Genomic DNA, 18,085 nt, shown 5'->3' on the forward strand with positions numbered 1-18,085 from the left:
AAAATAGAGGTGCTAATAGTATATTTTTTAATAAAATGCAAAATAAATAAACAAATAGAAACTTAAATTAAATCTAATCAATACTTGCTTTGACTGCCCTTTGTCTTCAAAACAGCATCATTTTTTCTAGGTACACTTGCACACAGTGTTCGAAGAACCAGGGAGTGGAACTACTATGTCTACCAACCAATGTGATTTTGAGCTAAGCCTAAGGGCCTTATCCTGGCACCCCTGGTATTCACCCTTTAACCTCTATAGACCCTTTCACCCCTACACCCGAATTTGCTGCAGACAGCCACCAGGCCACTACCTCCTGGAGTAGTTCCAGTGTGGTTGACAGCTTACAGTTAGGGGTCAGAGACACTGATGCAGGGCACCGAGGGATCAGGCAAAATTTGTAGGCAGTAACAGGCCAAAGTTCATGCAAATCCATGAAACAAGTCCGAAGGCCAGAGAAGGCAGCTCAGGGTCAATATGGCGTTCAGACATGGGTCAGGTCAATAGGTAGATGGTCAGAATCCGAGAATCAGGCAGAAGTCGGTACATGGGCAGGCAAGCATATTAAAGTGCCTTTGCAGGATTTAGCAAGCTAGGAAACCTATTGCTCAGGCAGTGAGTGAGACAAAGATAACAGCATACATAACACAGCTGATTAGTAGTCACACAGAACCAAAGGAGGGGTTGACCCTTGCAATACTGCAGAATGAGGTAAGGTTCAATGAAGAATACTTCTAATAGATCCACAGGACACAGGCAGCTGGGCCTGCTACTGGAACTGCGATATATGCAGAGTGAGTGGAGCGGTGCCTGTGCCCACCTTAGGCACTGGCCCACTGAAGTAACAAGAAGGTTGTTCCAAACATCTTAAATAACGAAATACAGATCTTCTGTGGATGTAGGCCACCTCAGATCCTTCTATCTCTTCATGTAATCCAAAATGAGATCAGGGTTCTGTGAGGACCATATCATCCAGGACTCCTTGTTCTGTACACTGAGATTGGTTCTTAATGATATTGGCTGTACGTTCAAGGTCAATGACCTGCTGCAGAATAAATTTGGAGCCAGACGGCCGTATGCTGTCCGCAAAAATATTGAATGCTATCCGTTTTTTTTGAGAAAAAACAGATAGCATTCAGTATTTTTGAGGACCCATAGACTTCAATGGGGCCATGTCCTGATTTTCACGGACAAGTATAGGACATGTTTCATTTGTTTTGCGGAACCATGGAATAGAAAAGGGCCCCATAGAAGTGAACGGGTCAGCATCTAATCCGCAAAAAAACGGATCCGCATTTTTGCGGATGGCATACGGCCGTCTGAATGAGCCCTGATTGTGTGATATGGCCCCCACAGAGCCCTGATCTTAACATCTTAAAGTCTGTCTGAGATTACATGAAGAGACAGAAGGATTTGAGAAATGCTACAGTCACCAAAGATCAGTGGTTAATTCTCCAAGATGTTTGTAACAAACTCCCTGCCAAGTTCCTTCACAAATATTGTTCAAGTGCATCTAGAACTGAAGCGGAAGGCAAAGAGGGGAAGGTGTCACGCCAAATATTGATTGAATTCAGATTTATTTTTTGTTCATTAACTTTGCATTTTATTAACTGATAAAAATAAACTATTAACACTTCTATTTTTGAAAGCATTCTAACTGTGCAGCAATTTTCCCCCATACCTGCACAACATCTCATATCCATCTATCCTCAATGCTTGGTGTATGATCTCCACTAAGCTCTATTCTTTCCCAGATACATTTGTGTGTTTCGGTAAACCTAATATTTAGAAAAACAATGAATGTAGTGTGCAATACCATAAAAAAAAATACGTCACATAATTTAAAAAAACGCAGTCACTTTATTGAGCAATATATGTTAAGGGGAACACCATATTCCTTTAAATACTCTTCTGGATTAGAAAAAAGAAAAAAAGCATGAAAATCTGAATTGTTGCAGAATACAAATCATCTCCTCTGCTTGTATATCCTATTGTCTCATTTGTAGGTTTTTTGTTTTTTATTTGTTTAAGAAAACTATAGGGTAATCCAGCAAATTAGCAATCTGTTAAATTACACACACGTCTATTAAATGTACATTATAGGAAACATATCTTTAAAAAGTTTGTGTATAAAGGTTACATTCTGTGTGTTTTTTTTTACATTGATGCATATGTTTTATTGCTCCCTAATTCAATATTAACAACCAGATTATATAAATAAAAATAAATAAAAAGAAAAAAGCAAAAGAAGCAAAAAAGAAAAAAAGATATATATTTGTACAAGCAATATTTGAAAACAATTGATATCATACTTATAACCATCCCTCCAAGTGAGCGATGGGGAAGAGTCCTTTTCATAGTTCTACCTTGGTTTTGATGACTACAGTATGACACAAAGTTTGTTGTCCTTGAAGGATAGGTACATAGACGACATCTTGCCCTGGATACCTTTCATTATGGGTGCTGGAAGGGGTTCGTCTCCACATCCAAATTAAAGTCTTCGCCAATCAGAGTCAGTAGAAAGGTTTTTTTTCTCGTGCTGTTTCCATATTCCGCGTTTGCTGGTTAAACCTCATTGTGTACGCAAACGATCTCAGTACATGACCTCAGATGCGGTGACGTTCTCAGAGCTGGCAAATAGAGAAACAGCATGAGAAAAAGTTCTTCCCGAACCATTTCACCAAAAACTACATGCTCATTGAGTCACTTCATCATAATCATTACAAGGTTATTAAGTCATTTTACCAAATGCTACATGGTCATTGAGTAACTTATCACAACAATGGAGTCAACATGGTCATTGAGTCAGTTTTAATAATATTTGGAACTTCAAATGACAAAATGCTACGTGGCCATTGAGTAACATCACCACAATGGGGTCAACACTGGAGTCAATGATTGGAGTCAGTTTTAATAATGTGTAGAACATCATTGAGTCATTTTATCAAATGCTACATGTTCATTGAGTTAACTTAACACAGTAATATGGTCAACATGGTCATTCAGTCAGTTCATCACAATCGTTAGAACTTCATTGAGTCTTTTTACCAAAACTAAGTGGACATTGATTGGGTTTGCCCAGAACTACATTCATCCTTGTGTAGCTTCATCACAGTTATTAGTCATTTTTACCAAACTCTAGGTGTTCATTCACCACAGTCACTCATCAGTCATTGACTTGGTTCACAGTTATTAGAAAATCAATGTGCTGCTTAACTAAACCTTAGATGGTCATGGAGCTACCCCACCATGGTCCATTCTAGCTCAATGAATCAATTTACCAACCCCTTCATTGTCACTGAGTTGACTAAAGTTTTTTCTAGGTCATTTCCTTATTTAACCCTGAGTGATCATTAGGTCAATTAAAAAAAACACAAGATGGTCATGTCACTTCACCACAGTCACATCGAGTGGGTTTACCATACTCCACAGTATATGGTCAGTGAGCCGGTTCACTGAAGTTTATTGAGTTTACTAAACCGTAAATAATCAGTGAGTCAATTTATAAAGCAACACATGGACACTGACTCAGTTAACCAAGATTTGGCACATATAACCCAGGGGGAACATACCATATATCTAGGGGTTACCAGCCATTTTAATAGACAGTATAGTATTAGATCAAACGTTGGGGTTACTTTGATGTCATTTGTTGAGTAGGGGATGTTTGAGTTAGGAATGATTAGAAATACTGCCCTAGAAGATTATTGATTCCCTAAAGTCATTGAGTCAGTCAACCATAGTTTTTACGAGTTTGTTGAGCCTATTTTTTAAAAAAACTGAATGATTATTGACTCAATTCATGAAACTCTGCACAGTCAATGAGTCAGGTCACCACAGTCATGTCTAGCTTAGTCAGTCCACTTTATTGAACACAGTCCAACCTACAATACCAGAATTAGACAGTTTTTATGAAGCTTTTCTAATAATATTTGATGCTGTACATTACTAACCTTCTTAGCATCTCTTAGACTTAAAGGATAACAGTCAGCGAAGCTACAGGAAAACACTAATCTCAGTGTCTATGTAAGGATTTAAGAACCAGATGCAGCCTATAGGTTTTAAAAAGAACATTAACGTTTCTTACCTAAAGACTAGATGGTATTACTGGTAAGAAATCTTAAATTCTGGATTTTAGAATTGGGGAAAAAAAATTATATTCTGGATCTTAGAATGGGTCACTAGATAAACATATAAGATTATACAAAAAAAACGACTAAAGCTTCCATGACACAAAAGTCATATTGTAGCCAACAATGAGCAGCTGGGTACAGATATAACCATGTGTAGACTAAAATAATCTGGAAAATCAATGGAAGAGTAGTTGCTGTTTGTTTAAGGTCATCTTCTGACCAGAAGCCCTTTTGATGGCCTCCATGACTTGGAAGTTCATTAGAAAGACAAAAACTGTGTTCCTTCCAATGGCATTCCAGCTACGTTTGGTCATATGGCATCTACTAAGCATGTCTCCGATCTGCGAGCCAACCCAAATCTAAGACTTCTTAAAGGGGCACTGGAAAGTAATAGTTACCTCTACCAGTGGACATCTAACATTAGTGTCTAAATATGGAAAGCAAATGGTTCTAAGGATAAGGAGCACTCACCAAGACAGCAAACAGTGATCAAGACACTGCTGTAGGCTGCCCAACATTAACTGACGCTGCATTGTCAAGTATCCAGTGAAAGCGAAGGGGCTGAAATAAAGGGAAGAGATGAAGGTGAAGCACAGAGATAAAAAGGCAAAGTCTACAATTCTCACAATTGACAGCACAAGACTGAATACTGATGGTCTCCAACCTATGACTCTACAGCTGCCCAAGAACTCCAAGTATGAACAGCTGGAGAGCAAAGAGCTGAAGACCGCTTTCATGTATACTCGTAGAACAGATCATTGTACATTTTCCCAGAAAAAGTTCCAATTCTATATACTAGTGTACTGCCAGACTATCAGATTTCCTGAATTTTTGGAAAGTTCTAAACTAGGGATTCCAGAAAATCTACGATTGCCTTCAGTACAGTATGCACTCCATGGTGGTCCTGGAGTACAGAAGGCTAGAGAATTGAAATATTGCCTTCATAGATTTTCTGCATACAGAGAGGAAATGGAAAGAAAAATAAGAGCAGAATTCATGGAGGATTCCTGCCGGCTGTCACAAAGACGGCAAATCCAAGACTGGACACAATGACAGGGAGGGAGACAGTAAGGTAGATACGCATAGGAAGAAAGACACAAAGCTGACGGTCTACCCTGTTACTAGTAGTAAAAAGAAATGGAAACTTAAAAACTTAATATATTTTAAAAGAACAAATCATAAAAATGTATATACTGCATTTTATATTACATTTTATATACTCCAGTCACAGCAAGAGTTTGCATTCACAGTTCGGATGCATTTGTGCCACAAGTGTGCAGTGCATTGTGGGATCTCAGATTTGGTGTCAACAGGACTACAAAAAAAATATAGCTGCTTCCCTCCATAAAGTGCACCCCATCTGTCCTTGGGTTGTATCTGATATTGCAACTCCGCTCTATTGAGGTGAATGGGGCTCAGCTGCAACAACACACACAAACTGTGGACAGGATTCTGCAAAAAAGATGCCATGTGTTTGTAATTCTGGACAAAGGTTATGTCTGTGTTTGACTGTACTAGAAAAACAGATGACCAGCCAGCAAGATCCAGCAGAATTATGAATGAAGCTTTAGATGTGACTGGAGTATACTATTCAGTCTGAGGTAAGTAAAGCTAATTATTACAATATATGTGGATTTTAACAGAGAACAGTTGTAAGGAGGTTGTATATAATTGCCTATATCACGTGGATCATAGGAGTCCTAAAAGAAAAGGATTTTGGGCAGCATTCAAGTTCAGCAGGATTGCAACATGGCCAATGATGTGGACACCAAGGGGTGCTCTAAAATAATTAAAGTCTTTATGCAGCCTAAAGCTACACACCGAAATAAAAAGGTCACCTCTATAACACATTAACAAAACTCTGTTAATCCGGCATCCATTAGATATACCGTAACATGTGTGGGATTATCAAATATTCTGAAGTATTGGATAAAAACTATAGAAACATCTCTAGCAGGATTATCAGAAGGGACTTAACCATACATGAATATCCTCTTTCCAAACCTTTGCAGACAGACGTTACATACTGAAATACACAGTTACCGGGCTCGGACACCGGATCAGATGTTGCTATAGATATCAGCATTGGTGAATTTTGCCAGAAAATAAACCGGACAATGACATTTACTATATTGTTACAAGCGTCCGCAAAAAAACAAGTGAAATTTCCCCCGTCAATAATGTCCTCTGTAGGGATTCGCTCTGGTAGACAGGGTGTGCGGACACAGTACAGAGGCAAATTACCAGGTCTTAAATCAAACTTCCGAGTTTATTCACACATAAAGCAAAAACAAAACGTCACTTTGCAGTCTTGGTGTTCACACACAATGGAAAGTCCACATAGGAAAAATCACCTTGTTGGCATTTCTGCCTCCAGCCGTCCATAGCAGGCTTTTTGGGGGCCCGTTTCCCTTACAGACGGGTCTCAGCCCTCCAGCACAGCACAAGCCTGAGATCCCAGGACACAAACATCCTGAGCTCCACTGTCAGACTGAGGTAATCCTTCTCACCTGGCAGTGCTGGCTGTTTTTTAGGCCTGGCAAAACCCGACCTGAAATATGGGGAGTAGTCACCCACCCAGCACTTTGACTACTCCCAGTAAGAGCCGTCCTGGATCATATATACAGCCATACTAAGTATTAAGGTGTCAAACAGCAACTGCTGCTGATACATAAAAACCGGCTCTTACTCCACCGAGGACAGGAACCTCGGTGACACGTACCTATTATCCACAATGATTCGTTGTACCTTCTCACATACCTCCCCCTTTTGTTCAACCCTGAAGGGGTGAACACATGCCATACAGTATACTCGGGACAGGGCATCCGCCTTTCCCTGCAACCAGCCTGCCCTGTGTTCTACGGAGAACGTTTTGTAAGGACAGGAACCACCTGGTGACTCGGGCATTTCTCTCTTTGGTCTGGCTCAACCACTTGAGAGGGGAGTGGTCAGTCACCAGGCGGAATGTTCTCCCCAACAAATAATAGCGGAGAGACTCTCGGCTGGGGTAAGCTTGCGGCTTAGGAAGACAACGGGATGCTCCTCCCGGTTGACTTCCTGAGACAGTACAGCTCCGACGCCTACTTCTGAGGCATCTGTCTGTACTATGAATTCCCGCTTAAAGTAAGGGATCACCGCACAGGGCCGACTTCAAAGCAGAGAAAGCCTCTTCCGCCCGGTCATTCCAGTGAACCATCACTGACTTGCGTCCCTTCAATAACCTTGTCAATGGCGCGGATAGAGTAGCAAAGTGGGGAACAAAACTCATGTAATAGCCTATCATTCCTAGGAATGACTTTACTTGCCTAGTGGTGACAGGTCGGGGCCAATACTTGGGGTTTGATCACTCCGAGCCCAATGACATACCCCAGGTATTTAGTCTCCTCTAACCCTATCGTACATTTTTTGGGGTTAGCGGTTAGTCCCGCATTCCGAAGGGAGTCCACTACAGCCTGCACTTTGGGTAGGTGCTTTTCCCAGTCAGTACTGTGGATGATAATATCGTCCAGGTAAGCTGAAGCGTACCGACGATGTGGACGAAGCACAATGTCCATTAGTCACTGAAAAGTGGCGGGGGCGCCATGGAGACCAAAGGGTAAGACCATATATTGATACAGCCCCTCAGGCGTGATGACGGCAGTTTTCTCTTTGGCAGCCTCCATTAAGGGCACCTGCCAGTACCCTTTTGTGAGGTCCAAAACAGAAAAATACCGGGCTTGTCCTAACCTCTCGATGAGCTCATCCACCCGGGCCATGGAATACGCATCGAATTTGGAAACCTCGTTATGTTTTTGAAAGTCGGTACAAATCCGCAATGTCCCATCCGGCTTAGGTATCAACAATATAGGACTGGCCCACTGACTTTTTGACTCCTCAAAGACGTCTAGCTCAAACATTAGCTGCACCTCCTCCGATATGGCTTGTCGCCGAGCCTCGGGTACCCGGTATGCTTTTAATCGGACTTTTGTCTGAGGCTCAGTGACAATGTCATGCTGGATTATGGAAGTGCGTCCAGGGAGATCCGAAAACACATCCGTGTTCCGGCTAATAAACTCCCTGGCCTCCTGAGCCTGCTTAGAGGAGAGGCTGTCAGCAATTCTTACTGTGGCAGCCCCTTCCCTTGCTTCAGACAGAGGGGCCGAAAACACTTCCCCTAGAAAACCCGGCCGCGGGCTGTCTTCAGTACAGGTTTCCCTATCTTTCCACAGTTTGAGTAGATTCACATGGTACCCCTGCTCTTGCTTTCGCCTCCCTGGCTGGTGTACCTTGTAATTTACCTCTCCAATTTTTTCAAGTACCTCGTAGGGCCCCTGCCACCAGGCCAGGAACTTACTGTCCATGGTCGGCACCAGAACCAAAACCCAATCACCTAGATTATAGATCTGACTCTGGGCTCACTGAGCAGCCTCCATATGCTCCCTGACAAGAGGCAAAACGGTCTCTATCCGCTGTTGCATCTTGGTACCATACTTAAGGACACTTCTATGCAGCGTGGGTTGCTGTTCCCAAGCCTCTTTGGCTACTTCCAACAAACCGCGAGGGTGTCTGCCATAAAGCAATCGAAGGGCGAGAACCCAGTAGAGGCCTGGGGCACCTCTCACACAGCGAACATGAGATAGGGCAGAAGAAGGTCCCAGTCCTTCTCATCTTTAGACACCACCCTTTTTAAGGCCTCTTTCACACTTGCGTTGTCCGGATCCGGCGTGTACTCCACTTGCCGGAATTACACTCCGGATCCGGAAAAACGCAAGTGTACTGAAAGCATTTGAAGACGGAACCGTCTTCCAAATGCGTTCAGTGTTACTATGGCACCCAGGACGCTATTAAAGTCCTGGTTGCCATAGTAGGAGCGGGGAGCGGGGGAGCGGTATACTTACAGTCCGTGCGGCTCCCCGGGCGCTCCAGAATGACGTCAGAGCGCCCCATGCGCATGGATGACGTGATCCATGTGATCACATGATCCATGAGCTTGGGGCGCCCTGACGTCACTCTGGAGCGCCCGGGGAGCCGCACGGACGGTAAGTACACTGCTCCCCGCTCCCCACTACACTTTACCATGACTGCCAGGACTTTAGCGTCCCGGCAGCCATGGTAACCACTCTGAAAAAGCTAAATGTCGGATGCGGCAATGCGCCGAAACGACGTTTAGCTTAAGGCCGGATCCGGATCAATGCCTTTCAATGGGCATTAATTCCGGATCCGGCCTTGCGGCAAGTGTTCCGGATTTTTGGCCGGAGCAAAAAGCGCAGCATGCTGCGGTATTTTCTCCGGCCAAAAAACGTTCCGTTCCGGAACTGAAGACATCCTGATGCATCCTGAACGGATTTCTCTCCATTCAGAATGCATTAGGATAATCCTGATCAGGATTCTTCCGGCATAGAGCCCCGACGACGGAACTCTATGCCGGAACACAACAATGCAGGTGTGAAAGAGCCCTTACATGGCTTTTAGTGTTTTGTTAAACCTTTCAACCAGACCGTCCGTTTGCGGATGGTAAACGGATGTCCGTAACTGTTTGATATGCAGCAACTTACAGAGCTCCCTCATGACCTTAGACATAAAACTGGTCCCCTGGTCAGTCAGAAACTCTTTAGGTAGCTCCACTCAGGAGAACATTTCCATTAGCTCATTAGCTATCAGTTTAGCCGATGTATGTCGGAGTGGCACCGCCTCCGGGTACCGAGTGGCGTAGTCTAGCATGACTAAGATGTTTTAGTGTCCTCTAGTGGACTTCGGTACTGGGCCTACAAGGTCCATCGCGACTCGCTCAAACGGTACATCGGTGATCGGGAGAGGTATCAAGGGACTGCGGAAAAGGTGCTGGGGGCTAGTTGCTTGGCAGGTCGGGCAAGACTTACAGAATTCGTCCTCCTCTCTAAACACACTGGGCCAGTAAAACCGTTGTAGTATCCGGTCCTGTGTTTTCTGCATTCCCAGATGCCCTCCGAGAACATGTTGGTGGGCTAACGCTAACACAAGTTTGCGATAAGCCTGGGGCACCACTAACCTTTCAATATGTTCACCTCGCAGTTGGTTTACCTGATACAACATATCCTGATGAACCACAAAACGGGGAAACACTGACTCTGCCCAGCTTGTTGTGGTTCACCATCTACTATTAATACATTTTCCCAGGCTTGGGAAAGGGTTGGGTCTCGGTGTTGTGCAGTACCAAAATTATCCCCAGAGACATTCAGGTCGGCCAGCTCAGGCCCCGGCGGCAAGTCCTCTGCATCTCCCACCATTACATTCAGTGTTGTTGCCCCCCCTCTTCCACTGAAGTGGCGGTCACCCCTACCGCTGGCCCTTCGGCCACGGGTTCCCAGGGTTCTGGCCTTCCCCTGAAGCCAGGCTACTTTGATGGGGTTACCCCTGTCTCATAGGTATCAGTCACTCTCGTAGCAGGCCACAGTGCCGGGAAGTCTCTCCCTATTATAAGTTCGTAGTGTAAATTTGTGGCAACTGCCACTTCGTGAGTCCACCTGCCAGCCCCTGTGGTTAGAGACACCAGGGCGGTGGGATAGTCTTTTAAGTCTCCATGGATCCACATGACCCCGACTTTCCAGCCAGTATACGCCGTGGACCATACCAGGGGAGCCCTTACTAGGGACACCAGACTCCCTGAGTCCAGCAGAGCCTCCGCTGGAGTGTCTCCCACTTCCACCAGGCACAAGTGGTTTTGAGTTTCTGGGGTACCTGCTGCACACAGCTTCCTGGCATATAACGACTGATGGTAGCCATAGATAGTATCCATGGGTTCCACCTGATGTGGACAGTCAGCTCTTACATGGCCAGGCCCCTGACACCGCCAGCAGACTATCGGAGCCAGGTTCGTAGGGGGTACATCCCGGGTGGGTTTGGCTGGTACAAGTCGCCGGGTCTGGGATGGAGATTTACTGGCTTTGACTGCCCCCTCCCAAAAGAACCCCCTGTAACAGTCTTAGTAGCCTCGTAGCGCTACCACGTGGGTCCACCATTTCCAGGGCATTGCCAGGAGACACCTGGCCGATCCAGTGCTGGAGAGGGGGTGGCAGAGCCCTCCAGAACATATCAGCCAATAGTCTATCCAGCATATCCAGGCTGTAACCACTTTTGAAAGAGGTGGAGCAAGTCATAATACTGGGGTCTCGCAGGCTCAGCCAACACATTCACCCCCAGTCTTGCCAAAATCTCACCCTTAACTTTTTGGTAATCGTCCGGCAAGTCGAAATACACTCGCTGGGAATCGGATGCCAGGAACGGAGCGACGACCTCAGCCCACTGGTCACGGGGTAGCTTTTCCCTGATGGCCACTTTCTCGTACATCGCCAGGTAGGTTTCGATGTCGTCTGTGGGGGGTCATCTTAGGAATCGCGGCAAAGTCTGCTTTCCGGGCATCGTGGATGTTCGGTGTTGCTCCTACTGTCTGCAAAGCCATCACATGTTGTAGCAGCAACTGGTTAGTCTCCTGCTGCTGCTTATTAGCCTTGCGTTGCTGCAGGTTTGTCTCTCGCTGCTGCATGAGGGCCTTCACAACAGCATCCATTTTGTCGTGAGGCAGTGGTTGTAATACAGCTAGTTTATTGTACGACATACAACCGTGCCTGAAAAATGCAGAAACCAAAAATATTGGCGTTCACGCCAGCCTCACTGCTCTTGCCTGCATCCTCCACTAATTGTGGGGATTCGCTCTGGTAGACAGGGTGTGCGGACGCAGTACAGTACAGAGGCAAATTACCAGTTCTTAAAGGGACACTGTCACCTGGATTTTACTTACTGAGTTAATAAAATCACCACATCAGTCTCCACGATTTACATTAAAATATACCAGTATTACTGCCCTGTGTCTTTTATTTGGTCTATAAAATGGTTTTATTAATATGCAAAGTACCTCAATAAGGAGCCCAAGGGGACGTCCCTCCGACAGTTGGAGCCCAGCCGCGCCCATTATTTTGGAGCCCAGCACCGTCACACTGCTAATTTATTCACTGCTCATCGCTGACGTACTGTTTGTGCAGCTGGGGCATGCGCAATAAGTTCTGCGCGAGCGCTGATATGTGTATCCAGGGTGCATGCGTGGGATTATGGGCACTGCACAAACATTACGTCGGCGATGAGCAGTGAATAAATTAGCAGTGGGGTGGTGCTGGGCTCCGAAGTAATGGGTTAGTTCACACACAATGAAAAAATCCACATAGGAAAAATTACCTTGTTGGCAGTTCTGCCTCCAGCCGTCCATAGCAGGCTTTTAGGGGGCTCGTTTCCCTTACAGGCGGGTCTCAGCCCTCCAGCACGGCACAAGCCTCAGATCCCAGCACACACACCTCCTGAGCTCCACTGTCAGACTTAGGTAATCCTCCTCACGTAGCACTGCTGGCTGGTTTTTAGGCCTGGCAAAACCTGGCCTGGAACATGGGGAGCAGTCACCCACCCAGCACTTTGACTACTCCCAGTAAGAGCCGTCCCGGATCAACTATACAGCCATACTAAGTATTAAGGTGTCAAACAGCAACTGCTGCTGACACATTAAAACTGGCTCTTACTCCACTGAGGCCAGGAACCTCGGTGACAAGTACCTATCATCCACAACGATTCCTTGTACCTTCTTACACCTCAAATACACGATGCACATGGAGGACCAGACCTTACCACTCAGGTCAACTGGTAGGACTGAGATCAGGTCACCTTTGGGACTGGTAGGGTACCAAGCTGCTGGGATGACACTGGTCTGATGTTTATAACACATGAGACTGATGTGTCCATAGGGTCTTTTATGGAAGACGTTTATTAAAAGGAACAGTAAAATGTATACATTGTGTTATCCCCTGGGCCACAGGTGACGGAGCATGACACATGGACTCCCCTTTGATGCTACTTGAATCCTGCAGTCTTGCTCTGCCCCTCCAGTCCCTGCATTACACAAAGCACAATGTATCAGTTTTATTTTGCAACAGTTTCCAGTAAACGCACAAGAGAACATGCAAAGTGATACAGTGTTTGCTGGATGGAATAAGGTGGGGGTTGGGTATTTAATAGGCTGCGTCCATATTGTTACAGGACCCATGATGTAATAATCTGTCAGAATCACAATCTATCTGCTAGAAATGATTATTCTTTTATAATGGATCTGTCATGTTATCATTTTTTTTCTGGATGGAATGACAAAGCATGAAAAGGCAAAGGAAACCAAAATAAAAATAACTAATGAACAGTTCTGCACACCAGATGTCAAGACTCGCGGCATGCTGTGTGATCAGTGCAGAGGTCAGGAGGGAGCAGGAAAGCTGTGATATCACCTATTGTGAACGGTGCATCCTGTGTTACATATAAAGAGGTGATATCTGTCATTGTAATCCTACCTGTGATGATAACGACATGGCCGTACAGGACAGGAAGTACTGACATATTATTAGACCTAATGGTCAGTACAAAAATTGCAAGATTTTAGGATTTTTGAAATATAGTGGCATAGAAAATGTGAAATAAATTTAACAAAAATTATAAAAATTATGTTTAACATAAAAACTTTGGTCATTTTCTGATGACACAATACCTTTAAAGGGCCCCTTCTATGGATTATACTCACCTGCTCCCAGGCATACGGTGACAGGGGGAACAGCCAATCGAAATCTGGGACAGGGAAGAGCCCCCTAGAGGCTGGCCTGCCATTGCCTGCACTACCCCCGAACCCCCCGCCGGATGTTTTGATCCGAGCGATAGGGAGATGCACTGGTGGCTGTGCAAGGATCCGGAGGGACATGGGTGCCGCAAGTATAGTCCATACAAGGGGCCGGGGCATTGGGGGGGCTAGGGATATTTTAGATATTGGATAACCCCTTTAAGTACTACAGTGAAAGTACAACATACTGACTAATGACTAAAGAACAAAGCCAACAGTATAAAACCTCCAGAACCTGCTAGAAAGGAACTGTTCTATAAAAAGCGGACATCGCCCTTTAAGAACACGTCAGCTCCTTGGAGCAGAGGACGGGGGTCACTTCTTGGCAGACAAACATTTCACGGAGTAACTGCTCAGAGTCATGGCCGCCCAGGACAAACACTACATTACAGTTGCCTGAGAAGACCTCCATTTGGCCTGTGATTTACAGAGGGGGCCGCCATGTTCCTGTTCTTTAAAGCCGGCCGCAGATGAGATATATTAATTCCTTGGCACTGATACAATGTCTCATATGGTTCAATTAAATTAGCAGAATATAAGCAGATGACTGGGGCCGGTGTCGTATATTCTCATCGTTTTATGGCCGCGGCAAAAAAAATAAAAAATCATGAATATGAAATATATCAACTGATGCTGTTTAATGCGGTGGAACTAATTTACAGCCATGTATATAGGACACTCTGTGCTTGATTAATATACTGTGGGACATTCCACCCTGTAAAACAGAAACTCCGGATCTGCTGATACGCCACTCTGAGATGCCTACAATATAATGAGGCGGTATTCATGTGCGACCCAAATTAACTGCTCGTGTGCCTAGCCCCGCCCACTGCGCACTCCCCCTGCCCCGTCATGTATTAATAGTGGTGTTGCCATAACACATAAAATGATAGGAAGAAAGGGACGGGGCAACAAGGACAAAAGTATCGCGCCATGACTATGAATGACACATTTCAAGGACTTGATGTATACAACGTGGAAGATATACGTCATACCAGACATACCCATGGACAGGTGTGGCACTGTTTCTGGGATAAAGCAGCCATTTGTTTTTTTGCTGTTTTTAATAAAATAACGTGGGCCACTGATCACTGTAGCTATGCTCTATTCTCATATCTGTAACCATAAATTTCCTGCACCTTAATATGAAGGACTGAAAAGCAATGCTACCTTCCACAAGAGCCAATGTTAAATAAACGCTTTGCATGAATCAATAGTAGAGGTAAATATAAAAATAAAACTATACAAAATATTTTATCAGACAAAATGCTTTGTTCTCCCTCTAGCAGCTCATTCCTCCCCCTCCCCTCTCCATAAACTACAAAGGACATCAAGTGTATATGTCTCTATGTACCACTTTCTTCTATAGACTTCTATAGGCAGTATGTGTGTGTGTGTCTCTGCATCACCTTCCTCCTCTTCAACCTCCCCTCTCCATAGACTTCTATAGGCAGTATGTGTGTGTGTGTCTTTGCATCACCTTCCTCCTCTTCAACCTCCCCTCTCCATAGACTTCTATAGGCAGTATGTGTGTGTGTGTGTCTCTGCATCACCTTCCTCCTCCTCAACCTCCCCTCTCCATAGACTTTTATAGGCAGTATGTGTGTGTGTGTCTCTGCATCACCTTCCTCCTCTTCAACCTCCCCTCTCCATAGACTTTTATAGGCAGTATGTGTGTGTGTGTCTCTGCATCACCTTCCTCCTCTTCAACCTCCCCTCTCCATAGACTTCTATAGGCAGTATGTGTGTGTGTGTCTCTGCATCACCTTCCTCCTCCTCAACCTCCCCCCGCCATATACTTTTATAGGCAGTATTTGTGCCTCTCCACACTTTTTCTTCCTTCCTCCTCCCTTCCCTCTCCATAGACTTCTATAAACAGCATGTGTGTTTCTCTGTGTGTATGTCTCTCTGTATCGTCTTCCTCCTCCTTCACTGCCCCTCTACATAGACCTCTATGAGTACTATGAGTACATCTCTCTGCCCTGCATCCCCTCACCTCTTCATAGACTTTAGTGAGTTGACAGTCCGTCTCCTTTCTCAAGACAGACATGGCAGAAAATGTTAGTTGAAGAGGGGAAATAAAGTAGCATTTTTCTCTGATAACATATATTACACAGTTTCTTGGATTCACCTGTACTCTTATTATGCAAAGCTTTTATAAAGTATAGTAACCATTTAAATGTAATTATATTTACCCTTTTGACGACATGCACTGCACATGTAGAGTGGATACTGCATCTCTGAAGATAACTAGAGCGAAGTAGACATTTAACCCCTCAGATGCCATGGTCAGCTGCGCTAAGATTCATCACATTCATTTGTGGTGATAGGCTGGAGCCATTATGAGGCCACCCAGCCTATCACAGACATGTTCCAATGTAGGCCTGCAGGTGGCAGTGCAGCATTAGAATATATTGAATTTCCTATACACTACTCTATTAAATCACAGTACAATATGGGAGAAGCTACTTAATAATTGCACATTCAGGTCCCCTAGGCGGCTTTAAAAAAGTATATATAAAAAAAATAAAAAATAAATTATAATATATAAAAATTCTAATCAACATACTTTCCTCATAATAAAAATAAAAAGGAATAAACAATAAATAAAGATAATATACATCACCGTATACCAAAGTGCCAGAACTATTAAAATATAAATATATTTATCCTGTGAACAAAAAAAAATCAAAATGGCCAATTCACAATTTTTTTGTTGTCGTTTCACCTCCCCCAAAAAATTGAATAAAAAGTGATTAGAAAGTTACACACTCCAAAATGGTATCAACAAAAACTACAGATCGCCCCGCAAAAAATAACCCCTGAAACCCCCTAGTTCCGTAGATGGAAATATAAAAAATATATGCGGGTCAGAATATGGCTATGCACACCATTTTTATCGTCAGGTCACCGGCCATGAGAAATAAAGCCCTCTGTATTGTGTATTCATCTCCTAAGCAGAGCTATGGGTCTTCAAGTCTGCAGACTACAAACCAAGCCCCTGGTGTCTGATCTGGCTGTCCTGACATTCTCCGCTCCCTCTGTCTATCTAGTCTTTCAATAATGTACTTCTTTCCTGCTCTCCATTTGCATTATCTCCCAGAAAGAGAAGACGCAAGCAAAAAAGCTCGAGCAATAAGAATAGGATAGAGAGGAGGAAGGCAGGGAACGCCCCCTGAGCTCTGAACTTGCAGCTGTACAAGAAGCTTTGTCATAGAAAATGAAAAAAATTATAATAAAAAAAAAATAATTAATGAAACAAGAAAGCAGGTCCTGAAAATAAAAGCAGGAACAGTCAACAGCAGAAAGCAACAGGTACATGGAAAAAAAGTAGTTGTTTTAGTGCACATCCCCTTTAAGTAAATCTTCTCAGGAACTGCACAAGTTAATGTTGTTTTATGTAAATTTTCTATCTTTTCCAGCCGCCCTTCAGCACATCATCAGTAAACCTTCTTAGATACTCCATAAAAATCAAGATGTTCTTGCCCTGATTTTCAATTACTATGCAAATAAAACTGATGGATGGGAGAGGATGCTGGTGGCGGCCCCTGAAGCCCATGTGATTCCAAGAGCTACGAAGGACTGGGATACTGGGTCCCAGTATATACTGTATCATCTACAACCTGCCTCTTATATCTCAATGTGAATCTCATGGCAGCTACTGATCTGCAGTCACCAAACTCCACAGCCCGGATCTACAGACGGGAACCAGTCCTACCAGGGACTATAAAGACCATCATCCCGCAGATCTGCAGGAACTTCTGACCTGTACAGGTATCCGCCCGGCTGCCATACTGCTCCGCTTATATTGATGACTGCTGTCTTTTCTCATTCAGAATACACTGGGGTTTTTTTTTTTTTTGTTTGTTTTTTGTTTTTTTTACCACTTTACGATGGACGTGAACCAGGGTTCAAATATTTTACCAGAATAAGACCCTGGTTCCCGCCTCTACTTGTCGTGGACCTAGAAGATTATCAGGATAAGGGCTCATGCACACGGCCGTAGTTACAGTCTGCATCTGATCCATCTTTTCTGCAGATCGGCTGCAGACCTATTCATCTAGATGGGACTGCAACTCCAAAAAATAGAACATGTCCTATTCTTGTCTGTTTTGCAGAAAAGGATAAGACATTTCTGCAGGAGTAAAAATAAAATAAAAAAGTCGGCATGCACTCGGCGGGGAATTATGTTTTGCGGTTCCGCAATTTTCTGACCACAAAACACTTACGGCCGAGTGCACAAGCCCTTAGGTTTACAGAGGTGAACTGTAGAAAAGTAGAGGAGGAGGTAGACGGG

The 18,085-nt window shown here is 44.2% G+C and overlaps 1 protein-coding gene across 2 annotated transcripts in view; it reads right to left on the reverse strand.

Moving 5' to 3' along the window:
- Window positions 1-1,886: 1,886 nt before the first annotated feature.
- The window catches only part of PCDH11X (protocadherin 11 X-linked), a 198,443-nt gene continuing 182,244 nt past the window's right edge, over window positions 1,887-18,085 (reverse strand). The window contains exons 4-5 of one of the 2 annotated variants that reach the window (XM_040404755.1): window positions 4,602-4,691; window positions 1,887-2,627 (exon numbers count right to left, since the gene is read on the reverse strand). In XM_040404755.1, coding sequence (XP_040260689.1) covers window positions 4,620-4,691 — 72 coding nt within the window. In that variant the 3' untranslated portion in view covers window positions 1,887-2,627; window positions 4,602-4,619. The remainder of the gene's footprint in view (window positions 2,628-4,601; window positions 4,692-18,085) is intronic. The other variant, XM_040404756.1, reaches the window with a different exon arrangement.

This window comes from Bufo bufo, chromosome 8 (genome assembly GCF_905171765.1).
Source record: "Bufo bufo chromosome 8, aBufBuf1.1, whole genome shotgun sequence".
In the NCBI taxonomy this organism is placed as follows: domain Eukaryota; kingdom Metazoa; phylum Chordata; class Amphibia; order Anura; family Bufonidae; genus Bufo; species Bufo bufo.